The sequence below is a fragment of the Chlamydotis macqueenii genome, chromosome 1 (assembly GCF_036417535.1).
Source record: "Chlamydotis macqueenii isolate bChlMac1 chromosome 1, bChlMac1.mat, whole genome shotgun sequence".
NCBI classification, from domain to species: domain Eukaryota; kingdom Metazoa; phylum Chordata; class Aves; order Otidiformes; family Otididae; genus Chlamydotis; species Chlamydotis macqueenii.
The window spans coordinates 134747846-134774522 of NC_141556.1; the positions used below are offsets into that span (position 1 = coordinate 134747846).

The window sequence follows — 26677 nt, forward strand, 5'->3', positions numbered from 1 at the left end:
GTTTTTGTGGGGTTTTGTTGTTGCCTGGTTTAAGGACTCCATTCTAGCAAATGCACAAAGACAAAGTAAGAGATAGTTGCCCCTTTCTTCCTTCCTCTTAAACAACCTTTCAATAGACATATGGAACCACAACAAAACAGTGAGACAGTACTGGTCAATATAAAAAGCAACAGTTCTAAATATTTTTTTTTAACTGAGTAAAAAAGTTAATGCTCAGCTCTTTGTGGTACCTACAAAACACTTAAAAGGTGCTTAATGAAATTACATCTAGAAGTCAGTTGTAGTTCAATGGGAAAGCAATATATACCATCAAAATTATTATATAACATGGCTTACCATTAACTGTATATTCCTTCCTCCACTGAAAACTTTCATCAATCATCTTCAACGTATCATCCACAACATCGTGACGCCAAATCAGGTAATTTTCAACCCATTTATCATCTTGCTGAAGTCTTTCCACATCTCTAGAATCGTATTTATCTGATTTATCTATCAAATAAATCAATTATTGTAAGAATATAGCATTAGCTATGAAAACGTAAAAGGGAGATGTGTCAAGTTTTAACACAAGCATCTACTAGGTACACAGGATTTATTTTGCAGTCTTAAACTTAAGCAGACAAAGCATAACATGAGAAATTGATTAAAAACATCCATCTTCTGGGATGATATTTAGGGACACTACAAGATTACTCTTACTAGAAAAGTATTTTCTGTGATTCTTATTCAAAGGAAAAACATTAGGAAAAAGAAAGTGTGTGTAGGGTAGGTGTAATTTTTCTAAAAACAAACCTCTATATTAGTTTATAGTCTAAGAATCTATGTACTGATGAATGTATATATTAAGCATCACCAGCTTAAACTTGGGTTCTCAAACGTATATGCTTCAGCATGTCAGACCACAACATGTCAGAACAAATGTTAAAATAACTATTTTTGACCATGCACTATACATCGCTGCATTAAACAAAATTGTTTACTTTAAAAAGATTACACATTCTACACTTGTTATAAATTGTTACCTTACTGAACAAACACTACACGCAACTCTATAGCAGTAGAAAACCCCCAAGCCTCAAGCTCTTTTTGTATCAGCTTAGCAACAAGGTAACAGGTTAACATGCTTTAGGAAGTACTTCAGATGGAACAGGAGTTACTGCTGCTCCTTACTTTTAAAAAATTATTTCTTAAACAGGTAAGTTCGTAAAATATAAATGCCTAAGTGGATCTATTTTTATAGTACACATGCTTAAACAAAGGCTCAGTTTTTAGATCAATGTTCCTCCTTGTCTGAGAAATTTGCATCACTGATAGGTAAATCAAGTAAGAGCCCATGATAGAAACGGGCTTCTGAAAGCAATAGACACTGATACACCTCACTTTGCCAACCACTAAAAAAACATAAGCTCTTAAACTATTCATTTAAATTTATTTGTGATGAGCACAAAGAAAAAAAATGAAGACTAGTTGTTAATAAAATGGATGTTAATTTTCACATACTGGAAAGACTATTCCTCTGTCAGCAGCAACAAACTCAAAATAACTACTTTCAGGGCCATAATAATTAGAATAACTATTTGGAACTGTGACTGAATGGTTTAAGGATGTATATTTCAATTAGACACCTTAACTTTGAGGAAGATATCAAGAAAAATACGCCATTAAATTCTGCTAATGTTTTTAGTTTTACTGACCTACCTGCAAAGATATGAGCTATTTTACTTGTTTTTCAATTTATAGTTTCCTGTCACAAAGTAGTCAATACAACTGTAAGAACACACCTATTTTAAATGTGCCTATACACTAGGTTGTTATTAGTGACACTCCCCCAATGCATCTCTTCACATCCAACTGCTTTTCATACACATTATCTACTCCGTTCCTTCTTCTTCAGGTTTCAAATTTCTCCTTTTGATCCTGTCCCACTACCTCATCTTGTTCCTTAGCCAAGTCTACAGTTAAATCTTAGCTTTTTGGATGTTCAATTTTGTCAAGTCTTCACTGCTCATTTGAAATTTTATTATTCCCCAAATGATTTATGGTTTGGACAGTTTTGCCTGAGAAATGCTAACAGTACCTAGTTTCAAGTTGGAATCATAAAAAAAAAAAAAAAAAAAAATCAACATTGGAGAGGATTTCTGCAGGTCACCTCAGTCCTAACTCCAGCTCACAGCAAGGTTAACTTCCAAGTTCAACCAGGTCGCTAAGTACCTTTTGTCAGTCAAGTTTTGAAAACTCAAAAGGCTAGAAAGATTCCACAGCCTCTCTTCATGTAACATGCATTCCAATCCAAATCCCTTTTAGAGACACTGTCATGTACAGTAACTAAGCTGGCACATCCACCGCCAGCTAAAGTAACAGAAGCACAGGCTTCTCCTAGCCATGGTATACCAGCTATTCTATGATATGGATACGGCAACATGACATATCGGCTATTCAAGCCATTTATAGTTACTCATAGCCACGCCAAACTGGGTCTTGCAAGAGCAAATATTTACTTTAACATCAGTATTTCATGTCTCCACCGCCTGAGAGACCTTACTTCAACTTGTTTTAATAATCTCTAACACACAATAGCTTCCAGCTAAGAGTGATTGCAGTTAATCGATCAGTCAAGTATTCCTCTGAGATCAGTTCCATGCATATACTATTTGTATAAGGGATTTGAGTACTGTGTAATTAAAGAGAAAAACCACACACCATCAGGCAAAAACTAAGAGGATGATGTTTCACACTGCTTTCTGAGGCTCTCTTTGTTCTCAGTATCTATTTGAGAGCAGAACTGTCATTCTGACAGAACAGTGTGTCTTGCATCAAACAACAATTTAAAACCATTCACATATCATGTGGAACATGCCTCAGAACACACATTTCTGGGCCGCTAACAACTTTCGCAAACTCTGAACTCAGATAAGATGAAAAAAAACCAAATAGAAGTTCATGAATATTTTAAGAAAACGAAAGTGAAAGAAGAATGGAAAAAAATTTTATCCAAACTTTCAATGTCAATGAAAAGCAAGCTGGATTCAGAGATAGAGACAGCTAAAAAAAAAAAATAAAAATTTTCCTCTCTTCAGGAACTAAATTCTCAACAAGATGACACGTCATCTGAATTAACATATACACTACAAGACACACTAAAACAGGAACAACTAGTCAACTTCTGCCTCCGGAGGCACTTGCAGGATGGTATTTCAATCAGGCAAGCTTAACAAGACTGACTGAACAACAGGAGTACTGATTACTGTTTCAACCTAACCAGAAAAAAAAAAAAAGAAAAGAGAAAAAAAAAAAAAAAAAGGTGTTTTATCTCACACATATAAAGCAGAGTGATATGAAATTGCTGGAGTCCTTCCAATAATCCAGTCATTGAAAGTATGCCAATTTAGAGGAGGAATCCCTCTTCAAATTTGTGCATTTCCCGTAACTCTGAAGACATCTGGAAACCTGTTTTCAAACTATGCTGTGAAATAATCTGAATGTTTCTAATTTTAAGTCACTCATGGAACACTTGACTGAAGTTTTGGATTATTAGAAATTTCTAGAGTTAAATCAGAATTAGCTGAAATAAAATAGACCTTTGGGGTTCTCAATTTAAAAACATCTTGCACAACAATTAAGAAGCCAAAAGGAAAGCGAAGTTGAGAGGCACCCAAACAGAAACTCAGGTGAAACTATAAACTGAAGTATCCTACCTCAGACAATCTCCAAGCCTGGCCACTTAAGATACCTGTAAACATATACTTATGCTCTTCTCACTAGAAAATTAGGCGTCTGTTTCTTCACATCTGCAGAACTGCCACTAAGATACTGAGACATTAAGTTTAGTTACCTTCTACTCAGGGAGATGGACATCTCTATAATTAAGTCCATAACAAACAATTTCATAAGGTATTTGGAACACGCCCTGCTTGCCTCAAAAGTAAGACAAGGAACAGCATTCACAACTACTTCTGTTCAGAAAGAGCTAGTGAAAGCCACATATGTAACAGCAGTGCCAGATGTCTGTGAAACAACTGTCCAGAAGCTTGGAAATCTGGTTCCCCCCTCAGTCCAAGAGATTCAAACTTCACTGTATCCCATAATAATTCCACAGCTAGTGGAAGGGGCAAAACTGGAATGCTGCAAGACTTTTGTGTCAAATTTCTAAGCACAACCAGCTTAGCAAATTTGATATTTACCAGAGAGCATTAAAAGCAAATTCTAAGTTATATATGAGGAAGTAAAAGTGACAACAGCAAGGAGAAGAGGCCAAAATTAGCTCTCTTCAATCCCTCAGCTAAAAAGCCTTCAGGTAAATTTGAGAGAGCAAGAAGATCGACCCCACCTCAGACAGACTTTTAAAGGTTTCGAAGTTCACCATTTTATTTAATCTTATTTTAAAATAGCTACTTAAAGTTACTTTCATTTCCTCATTGAACATTTGGGGGCAAGGGAGAAGACTGGGAGAAGACAGAAAAAGTTCTTTGAACAGTAGCTTCTTCCTATTACTCGCCCTCCTTTTTTCTTGCCTAAGTGAGGAGCCCTGTTCTTTCTATGAGCACATTCTACCCTATCAATAGTTTTCTTCTTCAAGCTGAGAAACTTACGGTGAAACTCTATGACTTAATAACTATCTTCCAATGTAGAGGATCCTGTACAACGCAAGACAATAGCTCTGAAAAGAACTCCAGAATCCTGCAAAACTAAATAAACACAAGTTTTACTGCAACACTTCTACTGGAAGAATTAATGAAATTCTTTGATGCACAAACTGCAATATCCCTTCTCTTCACATTTTTTTTCAGTACCATCCACATTACTAGAAGACCAATGGTGCACTGCTTTGTCTTCTTCTGGCATTCATGCTTTAGGAAAAACAATAGAAATGAGAATATTCAACAAGAATACAGAAGACAGACTACAGAACTGGAAAACAAGCAGCACAGCTAAGTCCCACACTAAAATAATTCAGAGAAGTTCATAATTCACAGCCTGCAAGAATGACTCCTCCCTTCAAGAACAACTCTTATCTAGAAAAGAAATGTTACAGAACAAGTCATACACAAAGCTAAGTAGGGATAGCAACTACATACCTTTGAATAGAGGAAAAAAAACCCCACTTCATTGTACAAAAGACTGGATAAAGCAACTTAGCAAAGTATGTCAAGTATTCTACAACACAAAGTCTCTCAATTTAACTATTGCCTTAAACTATTTCAGCTAACAAGTCCTTGGTCTGAAACAGTCATAATTATTCCTTTGACCTTGGCTAGAAAGAGGAAACCTATTTTAATCCGCTGCTGATTCCTAACATGGTAAGCTAAGTACTATAACCATTCAGGTATGTGCCTTCAATTGTTAGATGACGAAATCAACAAGACTGCAAACAATTTAAGAAGGTCAGTAGCCATATAGGGACAGTGATGAAGAAAACAAAACCATTTTCACCCAATAAAGAGTTATTGCAACAAAACCAAGAGTTAATAAACAAATAAAGTATCTGCCTCCACCAGATGTGACAGATTTAAAAACTTTTTGCAAAACCGAACACTCTCGGTGACAATAAACACTACTTTCAACAGAAAGCCTATGCATCAATATCACAGAGCTTTCTATAAAAGCATGGTTTTTATCCTATGCATATGTTTCCCATCTTATCCTTCTAGCATCTCTCAGCCTGAAAGCCAAGAATCAGGAAAAACAGATTTTTCAGAGCATAAGTGGGTATTCAAAATATTGCCTTAAGAGTTTTCTACAATAGTTATATTACTATGTTTTTTTGAGGATATCCCATGTATCTAAAATTTTATTTGCAATTGGTCAACATGATTAACAAAACATGTTTTGCTACTGGCTTAAAGAAAGTCATGATGAAATAATTTAATCTTTTAAATTGGAGTGGAAAACCTCTCTTGCAATTTTTTTTTCTGAAAATCAAGCTCTGCCTAAAGGGGAAAGGAAGAGGATACAAATGGGGAGGGGCAGAGAACACAGGCAATAAGAAATGGTAAATATGCAAAACAAAGTGTGGAAAAAAACTTGTTGAAGGGAAAAATCTACCAAGATTTAATTATAAATAATTTCCACTGCAACATTAAAAGGGAAAGTAATAGCCCAGAAATAAAAGCTAATTTTAGAAATCCTCTAAGGAATGAAAATGCACTGAAGAAAAAAAACAAGACTGTTTGCTAGAAAACATTGTTGGTACCAGTCAGCACTGGAAAATAATCTTTTGTTTTCGTTGTTCCTGACACCACCCGAATCATTTACATCACCAACTCTCACAAGGAATCCAAACAGACAAAAACAGAAATTAGGCTCTAAACTGCAAGATAAAGTGCTGTCTGCCTGTCACATCAGACAGCATTTGCTAGTCTACTGGCCTAAGAGAAACTTTTAAAAGGCATATTCCAATACTGAAATGCAAGGGGTTTAATTGCTAGGGATATACATTCCTCACAAGAACTGAAGTTGTCTTTCAAATACAGCTAGAAAATTTACTGAAGAGAAAACACCACCACCACAAGTTCTCAGTTAACATTAAACATTGCTTTGCAGATAAGACATCACAGCGGCCAAGCTTTCCTTCTAAAACTCCTCAATGGCCACACTTGCCCAACAACTTCAGCAAGAAAGTTCTCATGCAAACTTTGGGGAAATGGGCCAACCTTTACGGTTCTCTGACACTACATTTTCCAAACTGTACCTGACTTTTAAAACTCTTCTTTTATTTAGTCACACAAATGAAACAACTGTATAATTTAGAAAACAGATTTCTGGTGCTTTCAATTGCTGAACAAAACTTTGCCCATCCTACCTTGAAAACTGTCAAGACCACAGTGTATTACTTGGTTGCAACTTCTATGTGAAATATTCTAACATGAATTAGATGTTGCAGTTAAAACTGGATTCTTCTGAATCAGCTATGTATTAATATATTTGTGTACATTCTGCTTTAACCTAAAAATTGTGTTCTGCCAATAGATAATTTTAACCAAAAAAAAAAAAAAAAAAAAAAAAAAAATCAAGATTTCAAAGGCCCTCTAAGTTTTCACTGCACAACAAAAATAAACATTACTGCAAGACCATTACAGCATTTGTGAGCATTAACAATTCTTATTGCATGGAGGGGAAATAAAGTAACTAGGAGTTCCATATATGGAAGAATCCCTTCATAAGACAAATACCAAGTTCCCAGAATAATCAGGAACGCCGTTGTCTTCAGAGGGAAAATAAAACAGTGGCAGCTGCACCCACCCCCAACCCCCTCCCCAAAATAAAACTGCCTGAAAATTGTACTCGGATTTTAACACCTGCAGCTCACCTCTAAATGGAATTAGGTTTGTTCTGTAGAGGCCCATAATTCTACGGCCACATAAAACTTTCACAGAAAGTACCAATTTCTCAGCGTGCTTTGACAGTGCCCTTAGCTTTGAAAGCAGACTAAAATTGCTGGATATGAAGCAATCAGTTGTACCTTTACAACACAGAAAGTCACATGTCGGCACACGTGCAACCTCCACATCCCTTTTGAATGACAAGGAAGCATAAATTAATACATTTTAGAACATACCCAGTAAAGGCTGAAGGACCACAATAAAACTAAAACCCTGCCTTTTTCGCACTTGAAGTGGGCATGAGAACATTAATTTGCTTGTGGCATTCCTAACTTCAAGGGAGGGACTTAGGAACATAAACTCAAAAAAATCCTAATCCTGTTCTCTTAAAAGGGCTAAGAGCCCTAAACCATGACCCAAAAATGGGGTTACTGAGAGACTGTGTTCAAAATACTGCAAACAGGATTACAGTTTACCTTGCAACAGTACTCAATTATTTTAATGGCTGTAATAACCAGCCCAAGAGAATTTTAATTACAACTAGAGAAACTTCTGGAATTCCAAGATTATAAGGGATAGTTCAATTGAAAAGGTAAACTCCCTTTCAGCAAGAACTGTCCCAAAGCAGTTCTAGGCTTTCTGAAGTCATGTTTTCACTAGTGTGACTCTGGGATAACAGAATACAAAGTAAGACAAATCCACCTATCATAGGAAAATATACACATTAACTGAAAACACTAACAGCCAAAAGAATTTAAAATTTAAGATGATTCTCCACACTCCGGAGCCTGAGCTTTAAGACAGCCAAAGACATTTATTCACACAGAAACATTAAATGGTAACATAAGCCATCTCTTCTTCAAGACACTACTTTAATAATTTTGCTATCTTGCGAGATGACATCTCTAACCAAGGCCAAAGTAATTTCCTTTTGGAAAATTAGTAGGGCAATCATATGAAACAAAGTTTAGCCACCCTCAAAGTTTACAAGAAAAGTTCTATATCCCATCACAAAGAAGTCATAGAAGCGTGCAACCCTTATGTAAAAGTGATAACTAGGTAACCTCAATAATTCTGATCAGGAACATCAAAGCAAGGTATCTGTTCGCAGGACTGAGGCTTATATTAAAGGAGATGCATGCAACTTCTAAACTACTGTGCTCTTACTGTATTTGCATTAAAAATTGGGTAGGATCATGTTTTTAATAGAAAGCCTTTAGACATTCATAATAAAACATACTGCTTACTGCAGTTGTTAGCATACTATATATTATTACTACTCTATATTCTTCTACCATAAGCAATGCAAATACATCTTGAAACGAAAGGAAACTCCTCTAGGCTTGCTCTGGAATTCTCTTTCCCACAGGCACCCCCAGCACCTTCTGGCCTTCATCTACAAGTTTAAAAACACCTGCACTTAAAAACAGAGCTGGACATGTAGCACGATTTTAATTAATGACAGCAGGATTTTAAAGTGCAAGTTACTCTAGAAAAACAACTCTTCCCTTGACAAACTGGTCGGGGTCAGAATTCTTTTTTTTTTTTTTCCCACCCATGTTTCACACCCAAAAAGCACCAAGCACAGCAGCATCCCAGACCCCATGCTACAGCCAACCAAACATAACTGTGAGTCACAAAGACCCAGACCTTTGCCCGGACAGTCTTGTTGCCCAAAACAGCAACCCAGAATAGAGCACCCAAAGCCAACATAGAAGAGCTCCTGCTCCATGCACCATCCCCACCACTCCAGTAGCTTCGGCCACCTAAAGAAAAGGCAGAAGCACCCACTCACCCGGGAAAGTGGAGGATACGTGAAGCCCAGAAGGAAAAAGCGACACCAGGCAAGCCTAAGAGACCACATCCAGGGAGCCGCCCACCACCGGCTAGCCCCACCGAGGCACTCACCTGGCAGGTACTCCGCCTCGAACCGCCGCCTGGTCTCGCCGATCAGCGCGGCCTTGTCCTGGCGCTGCTGAGGGGAAACAAGAAACAAGGAGAGAGGGGGAGGCGTGAAAGAAAGGGAAAGGAAAAGCCAAGGCCCGAAAGAGCCCCAGCCTCTCACCTGTACGGCGGGCCCGGCCAGCCCAGATCCCCAAGCCACGGCGAGAGAAGGGAGGGAGGGAGGGAGGGAGGCGGGCAGGGGCGCAGAGACTCACCTCGGCCATGGCCCAGCGGAGCCGCCCGCAACGGCCGCCCAACTGCGGCAGGGCCCGCGAGCGCGAGGGGCAGAGGAAAACGCAGACGGAGGCGTCGCGTGACCCCGGCGGAGGGGCGGGGCCTGCCGGCGGCCCGCCTCCTCCCCAGCCAGAGGAGCCCTCCGCTCAGACGCCCCACCCCGCCCCGCCGGCTCCGCCCCCTTCCCCGGGGCCCGGCTCCGTTCGCGCCCGCTCCTCCCCCCACCCCCTCCTTCCCCTCCCGTCATCCTCCCTGCGGCGGGAGCTTCGCAGTGGCCGCGCCTTGCTCTCGCTTCCTCCCGCCGGGGCGGCCTCGGGAGCCGGGTAAGGCCTTGCCGGTGCGGAGCCTGCGGTCGCTGTTCCCCTCGGGGCTGACGCTCTCCGCGGGAGCTTGCGTGGTCTTTGACGAGCCGGGCCAGAACGGGTGTTAACGGCTGTCAGCGGCTTTCGGGGTGGGTGAAGCCGGGCCGGGGCCCCCTGCCGCCTCAGCCCGTGGGCCGCTGCCGCCGTGGGAGCCGCTGGGCGCGGGGAAGGGGGCGGTGAGGCCCGGCCGAGGCTGTGAGGAGCCCCTCAGCCGACGGAGGGAGGCCGCCCTGCCCGGACCGCCTGAGCCAGGCGAGGGGCGTCGCTTCGTACCCCGAAAAGCCGAGTCGTGAAACTCGGTGAGAGGCCCGCGGTTTGTTCCGGGTGCCCGGCGTCTTGGCTAGGGGAGGGAGGAGGGAGCCTTCTCGGCGGTAAAATGACTGCAGTCTTCTTCAGAGAACTTCCTCCTTAAAGAGGCTGTATGATTTTAACCAAGAATGAATTCTGTTTATTAATAAAGCCTACGCTTGAGTGAAGGCTTTTAAATTTGAGAAATCGAAGCACTGTTGCTTTCCAGTCTGCTCAGTATGCTGGTGGAGCTGACACCTTCAATTCAATCACACAAACAGTGCGTGTGAAGTTTGGTTTCTTTCAGTTTATGTTGTGCTGTGTAGTTATTGATGAGCAGCAAATTCACGCTTTGGCAAATAAATGCTAGCAAGCATTTCTGAAATATATTCCTGTTACTTAAATCTTTTAGTACAGAATTTCTTGAATTCATTCTTACCTGTGAAATTAAAGCACGCACTGATCTCCTATTCTCAAATTAGTCTATATTATTGCTTTGTAGCACATAGTTATTCTTAAGGATCAGTTCAGCTAGTCCCAGAACAATTTAACTTTTTTGTTGTTCACTTTTGTAGATGGAAAATGTCCAGATAGGTTAAAATTTCCACAGAGAAATAATCCTGACAAAAATGGAGACACATACAGTTTTCTTCTAGAGGAATATACATAAAGATAAATAAACATGCTTCTAGGAGAGCAAGAACAATTCTTGTCCTACAATGGAGAAGTCCTTATATTTCATCTGTCAAAAACAAAACATGTGGAGGGAGCAGCTGATAAAACAATGAACTTATGTGTGAGAAGAATGGCATTCAACAGAGACACTAAGCTGTTTGTTCAGAAATCTTCTGGAGTATTCAGCATGCGTGCCAGTCACTTAAAAACTGAAATAATTTGTTGTAGCTGCACAACAGATTCCAGAACAGGGATTATTCTTCCCTGCGTTTTGATGAAAAAGAAAAAACGGAACAATGTTGTCAAATACCTTCTGTTGTTGCTTCACAGCTCAAATCAGTTTGAGCAGTCCTTTCATTTTAAATTGGATTATGAGCTGAAAGAAGACATCAGGTTGTTTACTGGCCCTTCTGTCTTGTGGAGGCATGCCAACAAGCTGTTCTACATCTCTTCTGATACCTGCACGGTTCAAAGTGCTCCTGTTCAGCTTTCTTCTGTTGTGTGGACAGGTGAAATTGAGGATGAAGGCACTGTTGTCTTAGGAATACGAACTGCTTGCCTGCCAGAGAGTGAAGATGAGGATGAGTTTTCCATTTCAGATAGAGCCATCTGGGGTACTGAGTTCTTTGGATACACAGTTGAAACACAAAAAATGCTAACTGGCACATGCTTTATGCCTCACGCTTACAGCAGAGTGGTATCTTCTGTCTATGTCTGCAAGAACGGAATGTTGAAAAAACAGCTCCGAATATCACTTGTCGCTGTCACTCACAAGAATCAGCTTCTTTGGTTCCAAGATGGTCTCCCTAAAGGTGTTTGTGAACTTCCTTATGAGAAACCGTGTTCAGTAAAAGCAGCTGTAACCAGTAGCAATGATTTGCTATTTATTGTGTCTTTTGCCTCCGGAAATATCTGTGTTGTACAGAGGAGAGGCAGCTTACAGGTATTTTTGACTTTAAACAGCTCCCTTTTACTATTGTATCTTTTTTGTATATTGTCTTATTGGAAGTTTCTGCAACTAAAAAGCTACATGTTTAAGTTCTATAGATTTTTTTTTGTTGTTGTTATTGTTGCTTCTGTTAAAATAACCTGTCTGAAGTATGAATTTGTTTTGCTTTCATTGCTTGCTTATATATCTGAAAATAAACCCTAGATTCTATTACTTAATAATTCATTTTATGAATCTGAGCCAGAGCTCCTGTTGCTAATTGAAAACTTCCATAGTATGAGAACTTAAAGTTGTAAGATACTTATGAGTATGCTTACATAATTTACGTTAAAATGAAAGTAAACGGATATCATTGCAAAGCATAAACTTCTCCGTGGAACTTAAAAACCTTTTGGGTCTTGCTTCCTAGTTACAGAAAGTATTGTTTCATGGAAATTACAAGAAGAGGCCTTAGTTTTGTTTCCTAAAGTCAGGAGAGATGAAGTTAACTGCTAGAGTTTTGTAGCACTCTGTCAAAAATACTTACATAACTTGGGAAAGGTAAGTTTGTCCTGTTTAGGCATCAGCATTATTGTACAAATTTGTGTTTACCTCTCAAACACATTTAAGTGTGCAATGCAACAAAGATATTTCTGAATGGCAAAGGTATAATGTCTTAAATGGATCTGCAAGTATTACTGGGTTTAAATAAATGTTACAGCATTCAGCTGTTCATCTGTTTGAGTGCACTGATAAGTTGTCATCATCTCTGCCACCTGTAGTCTAGCAAGTGCTCTTTAAAGATAAATGGCTAATGTTTCCCAGAGTTATGTAGGCTCTAAATGGTGGGTTAAGAGAGAGAGAGAGAGAGAGAGAGAGCCTGGAACTGCCTAAAATATTGTATTCCACACACCTGAATAGGCTGCCTCTTTATAAAAAGCAACCTTCACCAAAACGAAATCTCAAGTACAAGATTTATTCAAATACATATATTTTAAAACCTCTTCTGCTGTAGGTTGCTTCCAAGTGGCAAAAAGTGAAGTCTGTTCTGGTGGATGATTTTGTTGGCTCAGGAAGTGAGCAACTGTTACTGCTTTTTAAGGATGACTCCAGTACAGATGCATTAAGTACATTCCAAATAACAGATCTTGGAGAGGTCAACTATGCAGTAAGTTTAGCTTGCCTTTTCTCAGCTACTCAGCCTGTGCTTACTAAATTAAGAAAACCTCAAGAAATCATTAAAGTATTGGTGCAAAGTGAAATTGGATGTGTGCTGTGAAATGCCCTGAAGTTCGAATACAATATTCCTACTATAACCATAAGATAAGTCATCTGAAGAGATTATTCCGCTTCCTGGATAACATCAATATTCTTTAGGGAAATTAAAATAATGCAGTTGGAAATGCTTCACATATGTAACAGGTTTGCTACAATGCTTACCTTTTGGCTAAGAACTTCTAATTAAGGCCATAGTGCATGTTAATTGTCTTCTTGTAATTGGATCTTTCCATTATGTACTATCAACCTCTAATTGCTTTCAGAATACAATATTTTTCTTTTAAAATGCATACTGTGATTCTCCTGGTTTTCTTTATTTTCCCCCAGATTTTTATTATGCCGTGTAGTAGCCTATACCTTACTGTCAGCTTTTTAATTAATTCAGAGTTTTGTTTTGGTTTTTTAGAGTGATATTAATTATAAACATGATGTTCCTGCTGCAGAAGAATTGCAAGAGAATAGTTTGCTTACTGTCCAAGCTCTTGAAACAAGGTTACAGGTTTGTAATCAATAGTTCTGCCTCCATGTTTCTCCAAATTACTTTTCTATATCATTATGTTATCTAAAGGCTGAGGTTAATGATACTGTTTTTATTGGACAAGTAATTGGAAGAGTCTAATTTAATTTTAATTAAAATTTTGAGATAATGCTGAAGGCATTCTATCCAAGCCTATCCTAACAGTCATTTTACCCATAGGTTTTTAAATACCCGTTCAGTAAAATTAGAACTCTTACTTCTTTTGCTCCACGTTACATATTTTGAGGTAGTGCCAGGTTCTCAGTAAGTGACAATGAGCGGCCATTAATTCTGAAAATAAAGAGAGTGTTATGGTCTTGTTTCTTTGTCCATGGACTTCAGTCAAGTTGGCTTTTACTTTTTCCCAAATTAGTAACGATGGTTATTTCACCACCTGGTGATGTTTTTCCTCCTGCTATTAGTAGTTTTATTAAGATAATTTTGCAAGGTAGAGTAGGTGAAGCTAAAATGTGTCCTTTTAATTAGCATCATTTATAAAACAAGCTGGGGGGAACTTGCCAGAGTCCAAGTAATCAGTGGGAATGTATTATTGCCTTTCTTTCTTTCCACTTTTCATCCTGTTAGTAAGCACCCAGCATACTCTCCAGGATGGTCTTTCGCAGTATTGTCCGTTGGCCTATACAAAATGAGTAATAATTGACCAAATAGGTATTTTTTTTAATTAAAAAAAAAAAAAACAAACCACAAAACAAAACCCAAAACCTTCCAGAGATAGCATAACTCTCAAATTGAGTGAGGCTATTGTTAGTTTGCTAAGAGTGCTTTAAGTATGAAATAGGAGGTAATTATTGCCTTCATTTGAGAATTAGGGAAAACATAAGTAGGATATTGTGGCAGTTTTATCTCCAGCCTTTAAAAATGAAGCAAATTAACTGGCAAAAGTTTAGTACTGAAAGAAAAGGAAGACTATGACCCACTATGAAAAGACTGAAAAAGACTTTTCTAGTTCTAATTACAGAAGAGATGTCTAAAGAGATATTGTACATCTTCCAAAAGATAAAAGCTGTTGTTTGGAGAACACTGGACAATATTTTTTCCTTTCCTGGAAGGCAAAAGAAAGTAGAAGTTGGATTAATTTTGAGGACTTCTTGAGGTCCTTTCAAACCTTACATTTTACAGTTCTTCAGTTTGCGCATTGCCTTTTACACGCAGAAGTGCAAGCTTTCTTCCAAATGCATTTTTTTTCTGTTTCTGGATGCTTTTGGGTAGTCATGTATTTTAAAACTTATTTCTTTGCTGCTGTGTTATTGCCCTACTGTTTACATTACTTTTCTTCTCTATGAAACAGAAATTAGTTTCAATCTCTCTCATTTGTTGCTTCTTTCGCTTTTGTCATGAAGGTTGTCCACCCTCTCATTGACAGCTATATGTTCTGTGTAACTTATCTTTTGACTTTGTTCTTTTAATACACCAACTGGCTTTCAGCTGTACAGCTCTGTGAATCTGTGTTAGGATGAAATGAACAGTCTAGTTTGCACATTCTACTGGTTCTGCTGGAAACAAACCGCTGGCTGGAGATTTCAGGTATCATCTGCTGATAAATGTTGTCTTACAGACTCAGAATCCTTCATAAGACCTAATTTATTTATCTATTCATTTATTTATTTTGAGATCTTTTAATTCTCTAATTTTCAAAGCCACATGCTAGCACTAACATTGTAAGCAAGTTGAAAATCTTCCTATGTTTTAATGCTGTAAATCTTTGAAATTGTCATGCTGACGAATTTGGAAGTAGGGGCAGATATTTCTTTTTAACCATCCTTGTTGAGATCTCCACTATTCTGTATGTTTCCCTGAACAGTGAAGTATTCTTGCTGTTTTTTTGTCATCTGATGTATAACTGAATTTAAAATATTATTGTTTTGATGCAATAGTGCACGCATCCTGCTTAGCTTGGGAATTTCCAAAGGTTATTTAGCCTTAGAGTTGTGCCTCTTGATATTTAGCATCAAAATTCAGCTCTTCTAGAAATCTACAATCAAATCATGTTTTGATAGTCTCTATGGAATCTCATATTTTAGGGAAAAACGAGATAGTAAATCCAGCCCTTTTTCATATGTCTGTTGCTTACCTCTTATTTCATATGTGCATAGCTGTTTTCTAGCCATGTGAGGACTTCGGCAGGACTGAATTATGGTCCCCTGCATATAAGTAGGCTGCATTTAATTTACACACAGTAATACATGTAATTTGCATTTTGCAGGTAGTCTGTGCGTTTTTGAACTCTTATATGTTTATCTTGTGTACAGTCTTTTGTACCTGAAATAAGCCTTTTCTCCTCTGAAGATTTTTTTCTTTGACACTTATTTTAGTGCCTTCTTTAGAAGACTTCCTTTGGCCAAGTACTGCAGTTACATTACAACAGCTGAGGTTACAGGGTTTCTCATGGTTTTAGTTGGCTGTTCTGGGAGAAATATCATAAGTTAGAAAGGTCTTTTTATGTCCACTTGCCCATTCTCCACCTCAAGTATTGAACAGTTTTGTGAGGATTATAATGCCACATTCTTTTACCAATGATTAACTTGTTTCCTTTGACTTGCTTTGCTTGTTTTGGGGCATGTAATTTTTCAGGCCTTACTGCTGATTTATTGAATTGCTGCGATGTCTATTTGTTGTTTTGTTCCCATTCTTATTATGCTGATTTGGTAGTGAGGGAAAAGTTATTTAAGAAATGTTCTGTAGGTTTGATTTTTTATTACTATATTTAGTCTAACTTTTAAGCATTTATTTTTCCATCTGTTGCTGTAAATTGGCCTATTTTCTTTTTGGTATTTTTTCATAAGAGATTTTAGTCACTTGAAAAACACAGAACCATTTATTTACCATGTGAGCAACTTCAGCCTATCGATCTCTGAATTATGTTTCCCTCTGGCTTTTTTTGTCTACTTCTTCCACTCTAACTTTGCTTTTCCCAGTATTTTTTAGTCTTGTCAGTTGTGAATCTTCCTTTCCATTTTCTTTCCTTTGTAAAAGTGCCACAGTTCTTGACTTAGTAGTTTTAACTCTATATGTATAGGTACTAATTTATTTGTTTATGAATACTGCAACTTTAATTGCAATGTGTCAAAGCACTTGGCTGTTCTGCTTACTCCCAAGACTCTGCCTTAATTTGCTTTTGACAGTGATTCGTCTGTTCTGCTGTTCATACTGGATTTACTCACAGCTCTATTGTGTTCAACTCTGGACTGACTTGTTTTTATTTGATGTTTATGTTCTATTTTAAGGTAATTAATTTTATTTTCTTAGTTTCACAATGCAGAGATTGTGACTTCTGCTAATGCTTGTTGTGCAGTACATCTTGGCATATAGCAGAAAGTATGTGCATGTCACTTATTCCAGAGAGAGCTCATGAGGGGTGCTACCTGGTTTGGAGTTTGCCATATGGTAAATTTTGTGTCTCTTTCTTGTGTTGCTTTATGAGGAAAAAGGGCTTGCAAAAGTCAGATTGATGAGCAAGCGTAGATCACTGAATCTGTGGCTGTTTTGACTGGTCAGTCTGTGCTTCCCTGTTTGCTTTCTGTTTCTCAGATTTTTTTATTCAGGAGTTGCTCACCAACAGGAGTAAGTAATGGCTTGGTATTCTGATGACCTTCCTTAGGAAGGTGTTGTGGAATCATCTTTGTTCTTAACTCTTCCCTTTCTCCCGCTGCCTGAAGTCTGACACTGGATTATTGCTTGGAATCTGGTACTTACAATGCCTGGTTTGATCAGTGGCAAATAAATTTCTTTACAGAACTCATGCACGCTACTTGCTCAAAATGCCCTTTGCTATTGCAACTTGTGCAAAGGGCATCACTTCACTTACATGAAGTGCTTTATAGTCATGCTTGTCAGTTGTTTATGATCAATCTTGATTTAGATTTCAGGTTTTTTTTTGGTGGTGGAGGGAAGGGGAGTTTGTTTTTGCATTCCAGTGGTGAGCTGTGTTCTCTTCTTAGCAGCATTGCACTTCCTGGGATCTGGCTTTCCAGGTAATAGCTTTTGAGGAGCTTTCTCAAAATCTGAGAAGCTGATGCTGGCATGCTTTTTTACTTTTCACTTGACCAATAATTAATACAAGTCTTGAGAAGAAATCAAAACTGATATCAATGTAAAAGTGAAGCAGGAGTAATAATGAAAGGGCTGAATAGCTACATAATTTGATAAAACTTGCCTTAGAAGTTTATCTTAAACACTAGGTTTAATATTGAGAGGCCAAGACTTGAATTCATATTTTGGCAGCAGAGTAGCCTGACTCGAAAATTTTGTAGAAGCATTACCTGAGGAACATCAGGATCTTGGCTTGATACTTGCATAAAAATGGAAAGCTAAAAAGATACCTTGGTAGCTTCAATATCAGTTCTTCTTTGCAAGCAGACCTAAGCATAAATCTAATGATCATTTTTATCTTTTACAGGCTGGTTGTACCTCTGTTCGAGAGCTTCAGCAGCATTTAAGACTCAAAAAGAGGGTTATTCTTGAGTCTTGCAGAGCATTAATGGATCTTGTTGAAGGAAGAACCCATGTTCTACCAACTGCTAAAGAGGTAAAATACAGAAGAGAGTACAGATCACTTTTGATTTCCACCGAGCTATTTGTAAAGGGTGCTTCCCTCAAACACGTTACTTTGACCAGTACGGATTGCCACTATGAAAACTCCTTAATCTGCTTTTTAAGTACAGTTCATTACCTTACCCTGTCAATGTATGTAGATAAGAGTAAATTTAGTTGTCTTTACTTGAAATTGATTTGCACAATACCTACCGACAGCTGCGTTGTATGGAGGAGTAACCTCGAACAAAGAGTAGGGAGAGTGTACAGTCTTAATTGGCATAGCTGCCTAGATATTGAACATCTGTCTGTGATTGAACATATTACCAAAAATGAGCTGCCATAGATCTGTGTAAGCAAAATTGATTTTTATAATGGAGAGAGTGAACTGTGGACTGAGAAGGTGATAGAGGCTGGGAAAATGTTATCTTAATATGTTGCTCAAACTAAGCCTCCTAATTTACTTGAAATTGGGTTGATCTCCCTTTCGATTAATGTTGTGGTCCCTTTCAAGTCAGCCAGGTTTAGAGAACAAAATTTCAAGCAATTAATGAAGTAATATAAAACAAATTATAGTACCTTAAATCATCTTTGAGCAATTAATTGTATGAGATTTCAAGATTTATACATATGATGTTTACAAGGAGAGGATGAGAGGATGAGCTGTGCTTTTCATGATATCATGTGTTTTAAGAAAATGCCATTCTATCTTTTGAATCCATTGTAGAGAATAAACTCGTTTATGTAGATTTCATTTTATGTATCTTAAAAGCAATTCCAGCAATCATTTGTGGTAAAACATGAAGTAATGCAGTATAAAAAGAACTAATATCTCCACTTAATTTATCTAAAAAAAAAATTTTTCTGTAAGGAAGGTCTTGTCTCTCTCTGGGATGATGTAGAAAATCCTCCTCATTCTCTTAGTAAAGAGACATCGTCGGCATCCCCAGTCCCAGAGCGCTTCATAGAGAAATTGTGGCAGCGTGTTGTGGGTGACAGCTTGGTAGTTGGAGTAAAACTAACTGAATCATTTTACTTGTAAGTATATAAGTGTATCTAATAATTTCATTGAATCATTTTCTAGAAACTGAATTTGCAGGTTAAGCTCTGCAGTAGCACGGGTGGATTTTTGAGATTTGAACTTTCTCAGATTGGACATCTGTATATAAAGGGTTTCAAGTGTGTGTCTTTGTCAGTATCGTTGCTGCTGCTTGTCTCTCTAGCACTGTGCAAAAAATACATTGTATAGCTAAAAATCAATTGTGTCAGTATAACCACATCAGCTCTGAAGGCTTTTTACAACAGAGTTTTCTCTGACAAAAATTATGGGTTTTTATAGTCCATGTTGATATAGCTATGGTGACAACAGCATGTGGTGTAGATAAAGCTCTGTCTTAGTAAGGCACCAGAATAGTATACCTGTTAACATCTCGCTGTTCCTAAAGAGTGATTTGCCTGAAGAAGCACAGAAGAAAACATTTTAAATTCTCTGATCAACTGAATAAATACTCAGCTTTTTAATTGAACTATGCTACAATCAAGTGTCCAATCAAATGAAATATTTGCTAACCTTATGTATTGTATAAATTATGTGGAACAGTCAGCCATACAATACTTTAAACCTTCAAAATTATTTGTTTAGTCTGTTCATTTTAATTGCTCAGTTCTAGTTGTAAATACTACTTATGTCATTTCTGCCTTGCAGGGAGGGAGCTAATTTGGAACACAGTTTAAAAAAAAAAAGGATTACATGAAATATAAATTTACAGTGTGCATTGTGTAATGTAAACTTTGATGGAGTCAGAACTTACCTTTTGACCTGTCTTCCCCTAGGCAGTATAGCTGAGACTGTGTTAGGGTAAGCTTAAAGACTATTGGTGCTGCTGAAAATCATTCAAGTGGTTGTGAGAGAGCTGACCTGTTATGCCCTTTGGCCATTCTACTGGAGCCATGGATATATTATTTCTCAACTGCCAGATTGCTACAACTTTACAAGACAGTTGACCTCATCTTCTTGACAGCCTCTGTTAAGAGCTGCTGAGGCAAGAGATTGTTTTTGCCTTTCCAGTGTTTATTCTTTTAGCTTTGATGATGATGACAACTTTGTTTTTGAAAATAAAATACTTAATTCCTGTATAGATTGAGTAATTCTCAAAAGATTTGGAACCATTCTTTATATTGCCCTCTTCCCCATTTTTACAGTTGAGAAAAGATCTGTGAAGATGAAGTCGTTTGTCAAAGGTTACCTGGTAGGCTAGCAGCAGAACCTAGGTCTTCTGGGCTCCAGTTCAGTACTATATACAGCAGCCTGTGGTTTTGGGGAAAAGGCCTTGCTTTCTCTCCACTCTCAACACTATAAGTCTTTACTGATTATTTTTATGCCTCCTGCTAATGCAATCTTGCAATGATGTTTTAGATGATACTTGTCCATAAAGAAAATTAGATGTTCATAAGACATTCAGATGTCAGTGACGTCTTGAGACTGAACTGATTGACAGATTAAAATATCCATTAAGAGAGGATCTGAAACAGTCATATTAGGATTTCATTGAAAGAACTCTGTGTTGAATAAATAAAGTACTTCATGTATTTTGGGAAATTACTGCATGTTTAAGGTAATAGTATTTTAAACCTTTTATTTTACTCTCTACATTTAATTTTGTTTGAATATCTATAAAACAAGATAGAACATCAGAAGAGCTTTTAGTCTTCAAAGAGGGCAGAATTGATACTGTCTTTATTTTTTTTATTAAAAGAAAGTTAAGTCTTTAAAAATAAGTTATAAATATCATTAAGTACCTGCATGGGTTATATGGAATTTTCAACATTTTCTGAGTGAATTAGACATTCAAATTCTTTCAGCTGAAATGAGGCATCTAACTCTGAGAATCTCTTAGAAAATTCAGACCACTTTTTGAAAATCTTGATACTAAGCTTAGATGAAATAGTCATTTGAAGGACTTACACTTTTTGCACAGTCTATGATTTAACCGGGAATGATATTGGAGTTTGTGGTAGCCTTAATCTGTAAATTCTGGTTATTTGACAGAACGCAAAATACTAACTGAGAATGCAGTCATCTTTTATGAATTTTTACAGGTCGCTGAGTGATGTCAGTTTATCTTTAGTGATGGATCAAGACTTCTCTTCGATTTCTCCAATTATCAAGTGTCGAAATAAAATCATTAAGCTGAACAAAGCCTTCTCAGCATTGGCAGTCTCCTCGTATCAAATTGAGCCTCCTCCAAAAAAGATGAAATTGGACTTGCATAGCAAGAAAGATCTGAAAAAAGAGTTTCCTAAGAGATGTTCAAGTGTTCAACTGGATGGAGCAAAGACAGTCATTGCTGTTACCAGCCTTTCACCATTATTAGCATTTCATCGTGTATGTTGCATAGTTCTTCTACATGCGAAGAAACAAAAACGTCGGCATGGTAGTTTACAGGAGAGCAAAAGGATTGCTGTACTCTGTGGGAAAATCTTATTAACTCTGGAAGATATTTCAAATGGAAAATATTCAGTAAAGATGCTAAGGGATAACCGTTACTGTACAGGTAAATGGATTTATATAATTTGGATTCATAAATATATGATTGATTCTTCTGTTTACTCTAGGTGATGCCAAGCTAAGTTTTCAAAGTGTAATCACATCTGTCTCTGAACACGAACTGCGTAGACCTGCTGTGAATTAAAAGCTGGGTGAAATCAAGATGGAACAATTTTTTCAAAATGTTGAGTGAGTTGCTGTAAGGTTTTGTGCCAAAGTGTATCTGGAAAGGTTAATTTTGAAGATAAGTCTGAGTACAGAATGCTGAAGCCTGCATTTTTTCTATAAAGAAGATCTTTACTGTTGATTTACAGACATACATTTTTTTTCTGACTTAGTATTACCTCTTACATAATACCAAAGTAATCAAAGCTCTTCCTCATCTGCATGTCTATTAAGGTCATTTATTTTCCTTTCTTTTAATATTATTGATTGAATTGATTTTGAACTGGCTTCTGCTCATGTAGCAAAATGTCCTTTTGATCGTTTGCAATGAATTTTAATTTATTTCTTCCTTTAATACTGTATCATTGGCTAAAGCCAACATGTCATCTTACTATCACAGGAGGTTATTAATAGTCTTCTTTTGGCAAGGTGATGTTTATCTTTAGAGCTTTTTTTATATAGGTAGGGGTCTATTAATCAGCTAACTATTTTACTTGACAGAAGTAGATATGAGAATTTAGGTGAGAAGACAATTTCCAAAGAACACCTGAATGAAGGTGCAGAATCTTCAAGTAAAACTCAAAGGACAAACCAAAAATCTAAGCACATTTAATGCATGCAACATGATCAAAATATTTAGCTCAAATATCTTTTTACTGTATTTTCTTGCAGGTTCCATGGAAGATATACTTGCTGTCCTTGCAGTATCTGTCAGATTCTCCTTTCAGATTGTGTCTTCTGACTGCACATTGACTCCAGTAAATTCATGGTTACTAGGAGAAATGGAGTGCACGCCATTTAAGGAATGTCATGACAACATATTCTGCCATAAAGCAGGAAATGTGTATGGTACAGTTTTTAAGTGGACCCTGAAAAATCCATTTGAAGGAGTTCTAACATTATTTTGCAGGTAAAATTGCTGAAAAACTGTAGAGCATCTTCATCTTGCATATGCAGTTTTTGTCGTCACGCTATTTCTTATTGATACCATAAATAACAGCCAAAATTGTAACCAATAGGCTTCCAATATGATGACATGATAACCATCAGCAATAACAGAATTATTTTCTAACCAGAACTGTGGCAGAACCTGAAATACATTGTTTAATTTTGTCTAGACTAGAACTCTGAATTTCACATAAGTCTAATCTCCATTAATATCTGCTTGGTACTATTTCTTTTGTTAATTTCACTGCATCATAACTTTATATTAAATTTTCTTAAATTAATCTTAGAAAAGTATATAACTTTTATTCAACATGTGTTGATTTAAAAAAAAAAAAACAAAACCGTAAGGGGATGTTAAAAATTTTTAAAAATCCAAACAAAAACCAAAAAACACCAAGTTATACTAAATTTAAAATTATTTCTATGTTATTTAGTAGTTTAGTGCTGCCACATAAATTTAGTCTAATTTTGTCCATGTTTTTGATGTATTTATTTCCTGTCTACCATGATTTTGAAAAGGAAATAATATGAAGAGTCTCAATGCTTTCCCTTTCTGATGTACATTCTTGGATACTGTCTATAAAATTTCCTAAACCAGGATAAACAAGTTAGTAATACTGCCATAATGTATGATTTAGCTGGATATGGCTCACAACATAGAAAGTACTTCTCAAGTATTGATAAATGTTGCCTCTCCTGAAGAGTTCAAGCTGGAAAATGAAAGAAAGAAAGAAAGAAAGAGTATGCTATAATTTAGAGACTTTTAATATATGAAGTTCAATATTTTACTCAAATTAGGTGTTGACTTGCTTCTTTTATGTGAGAGGAAAGGCTGAAATGTTTAAGAAATCAATCAGTAAAATTTTAAGCCTCAAGACTTCTGGTTCCTTTTGAAAAGTTAGGTTACTTGATACTCTTCACTTTTGATCCAATTTTGCACTAATAGTTAGTGAGCTGCATGTTTATGATGTAACTATGATTGTATTTTCTATTTCTCTTTTTTTTCTCCATCTTTGGATTGATCTTTTATCCAGCTAGGATACTTCTGTGATAGGTGGAAGCTACTGACTTCTTTTTCACAGCCTTTCAGAACCAAAATAAACTGTATCAGTTATAAGTAGTGGAATGTTAAGATAACAAAATTGAAACAGAAGTACTTTAAGGAAAAATGTCTTTCTGATCTATGTGAGAAAACTAGCTATTTAAGGATTCTTGTAGGGTTTTTTGGGTTGTTTTTTTTTTGTTGTTGTTTATTTGTGTTTGGTATTTAGTTGAGGGTTTTTTCCTGAGATTTTTTTTATTTCTTTCCCCCTTCCAATCAAGAGACATCTGGGGAGTTTACTTGGCCAAACACTGGAAATAAGGCTTTGGACAAACTGTACATTCCTTTTAGAATGAGGAATGTGTCACTGTGTCATATATGCTACTGCTGGTATCCAGGGGAGTAGATTCCGTGATGATTACCAGCACTATTTTATCTTGGTTTCTTAATAATTTTGAATGTCTGAATTCAAAGTGGTTCCCTTACCAGTGACCATTTAAAAAAGACAAGCTGTGGGCCACCTAAAGGCCATGCTCTACATACCTATTGATAGTGACAATCTATGAATATAAGTGACTTTTCTGTCCTTAAATGTAGACCAGACAAAACATTTCCTATGTGCTATTACATGTGGCCTTCACATGCAACAAATTGCTTCTTAAAGAAACAAGTGATGCACATCTAACCCTAATCATGGACATATCTTTTTAGCATGGAATATTTATGTTGCTGAAGTTTGCTTAATGTCAGTTCTCTTGAGGTACAGTGGCTAGCATGCACACCACTAGAAAGCCCTTGCTTACTCTTGTATGTACAGTACACATAATAGTTAAAACCATAATCGGCATAAGTTTTTCCCTGTTTGATTTAAAGTAGCTTTGTTTTATTTTCCACTGTACAATTTTGAAGATAAAAGGTAGCTTTAATAATAATAATCTTTCCTTACAGAAACCTGACTGTCTTGTTCCAGTGCCTTCATAGCCTTACTAGAGTTCTCCCACCAAGCTGTGATGTAAAACTCCTGAGATCTGGAAGCAGAGGTGTACTTACTGAACAGTTAGCACTGGCTTTGGAAAAAGAAATGCTCATGTTAAGGACTTTTTTCTTCTCAAAAGAAAGTAAAGCTGAAAACAGTCTGACGTGGGGGAACGAGCCTAGCAAGAAAATCAGTGATGCTCCTGTGGCTTCGTTACTGGACAGTGAGGAGGGAGTTCAGCAATTCAGAAAGAAGCTTCAGAATGAACGGGAAGAGAGTGTGCTAAGTATGAATCAAACAATGAATGGTGCCCTTTACCAGGAAATTGCTTTGAAAATAGCAGAAGCTCAGCTCAGTTCAGATATGATTGTATGGAGACTGAGCAAGTCCTAGAAACTACTCACTAAATTTATTCTGAATAAAGTTTTATTAAAATTATACTACTGAATAATTATTTATGTTTTCATGGGTACTTACATTAGTTTTTATTATCTTGCTCAATTATTTATACAGATAAATACTGGTATTTTGGTTGATGACTTGTAGCTGCTTTGGCAAGAATTTAATATTAGAGATAACTGAGTCATTATTTTTATACAGATTCCAAAAATATTATTTTTGAAGGCATTTTCTACTAAGTCCTATTCCAAAGTCGTAATTCTTGAACTGTAGATGAACTATATTAGAAAAAAATTAACAAGCATGTACTGTTTAGAATAGTCCTGTTAAATTTGTAAGGTAACTGTTTATACAAGTAAAACTTTTAAGCTTAAGCTATAGAAAGGATCTAAGTTAAGCAACGAGTTTTAATTCATAATTTGAATATGGAGTTTGACAAGTTCAAAGAAGAGGCAGCTTATCTTTGTGATATATCAAGCCTTCTAAATAACTTTTAATGATAACACTTGAAGAAGAAAACTTTGGTTGTACCTGTCTGCTAGAGCCCACCTTCAGATCTGAGAGATTTTGGAGTATGCATTGGAGCTGGAAAACCATATCAGGCCTCTTACAAAATGTCAAGAACTCATGAAGATTCACTCTCTAATAAAACACCTTCAGGTTTGAGAGGTCCATTCCCAGCCAGAATCTTGTGGCAGGGCTGATCTCATTGGTAAATCCTAGAGGAAATTGTCTTTCCTTGTAGTTAACCTAGCTTCAATGTCACAAGATTTGTTTGCCCGTTCCCTCAGTCATAAATGATTGTCTGCTGATACTAGCTGCTCAGTGCTTTAGGCCTGTCTCACGTACTTTAAATAATGGGCTGCTCTTTGCCTGTTAGTCCTCGCTTCTCTGGTTTGAGCAAGATACTGCCTATGCATCCAGGTAGAGAACTGCCTGTGATCTTACAGGAACTACTTGCTGAGGTAGTTACTTTTTAATAATTTATTTCCACCATTTTTCAGCTTTGAGAATGACAGAAAGCTTAGAAAATCCCAAATCACAATGATTTACATCCTTTTATCTCTGCTTTATGTAAGCAAAACATTCCTAGTTTTTGTCACCATTTTTCTAAAGTTGTCAAAATTTTGCTTTTCAGTTTTCCAGTTAAAAAATTTTTAATAGTTACTATCTGCAGCATGCACTGTGACAATAAAGTTTGGCAGGAGGAATGGAAGCTATTTATTGACTCAAAGGAACACTGACATTTCATAATAATTCAATATCTTTTTTTCATCAGAAAATTCAACTTGTGTATGTATGTCCTCCAGAAGCACTGGAGTCATGATGTTTTTCAGTCTGAGGCATCTTCTCGTTGGCAACAGGAGTAAACCAATGCACATAGAAAGGCAAAACACTAGCTACTAACAGTAAATGAGAGAACACTGTGCTTTGTAAGTTCAACCCAATTTAGTGATATAGTTTCATTTTTGAGATACTCAAAGTATTAAATCTTTTCTGG

The 26677-nt window shown here is 37.0% G+C and overlaps 2 protein-coding genes across 8 annotated transcripts in view; one reads left to right on the plus strand and one right to left on the minus strand.

The window, feature by feature from the left end:
- The window catches only part of MOSPD2 (motile sperm domain containing 2), a 37984-nt gene extending 28401 nt beyond the window's left edge, over positions 1-9583 (minus strand). For 3 of the 4 annotated variants that reach the window (XM_086767796.1, XM_086767779.1, XM_086767805.1), the window contains exons 1-3: positions 9482-9566; positions 9231-9297; positions 337-492 (exon numbers count right to left, since the gene is read on the minus strand). In XM_086767796.1, the coding sequence (XP_086623922.1) occupies positions 337-492; positions 9231-9297; positions 9482-9490 (232 nt within the window). In that variant the 5' untranslated portion in view covers positions 9491-9566. Of the gene's footprint in view, positions 1-336; positions 493-9230; positions 9298-9481 lie in introns of all 4 variants that reach the window. The other variant, XM_086767788.1, reaches the window with a different exon arrangement.
- A 171-nt stretch (positions 9584-9754) lies between these two features.
- FANCB (FA complementation group B) lies at positions 9755-25675 on the plus strand. Of its 4 annotated transcripts, none has more exons than XM_086767827.1 (9): positions 9755-9823; positions 10726-11768; positions 12769-12921; positions 13438-13530; positions 17966-18094; positions 18971-19137; positions 21199-21653; positions 22484-22721; positions 24750-25675. In XM_086767827.1, exons 2-9 carry the CDS (start codon positions 10833-10835, stop codon positions 25168-25170), a joined length of 2592 nt encoding a protein of 863 aa, XP_086623953.1. In that variant the 5' UTR covers positions 9755-9823; positions 10726-10832; the 3' UTR covers positions 25171-25675. The 4 variants fall into 4 exon arrangements, with proteins under 4 accessions (XP_086623953.1, XP_086623945.1, XP_086623961.1 ...); XM_086767819.1 differs by lacking the exon at positions 9755-9823 and adding an exon at positions 9856-10161; XM_086767835.1 differs by lacking the exons at positions 9755-9823; positions 13438-13530 and adding an exon at positions 9856-10161.
- The last annotated feature ends 1002 nt before the right edge of the window (positions 25676-26677 follow it).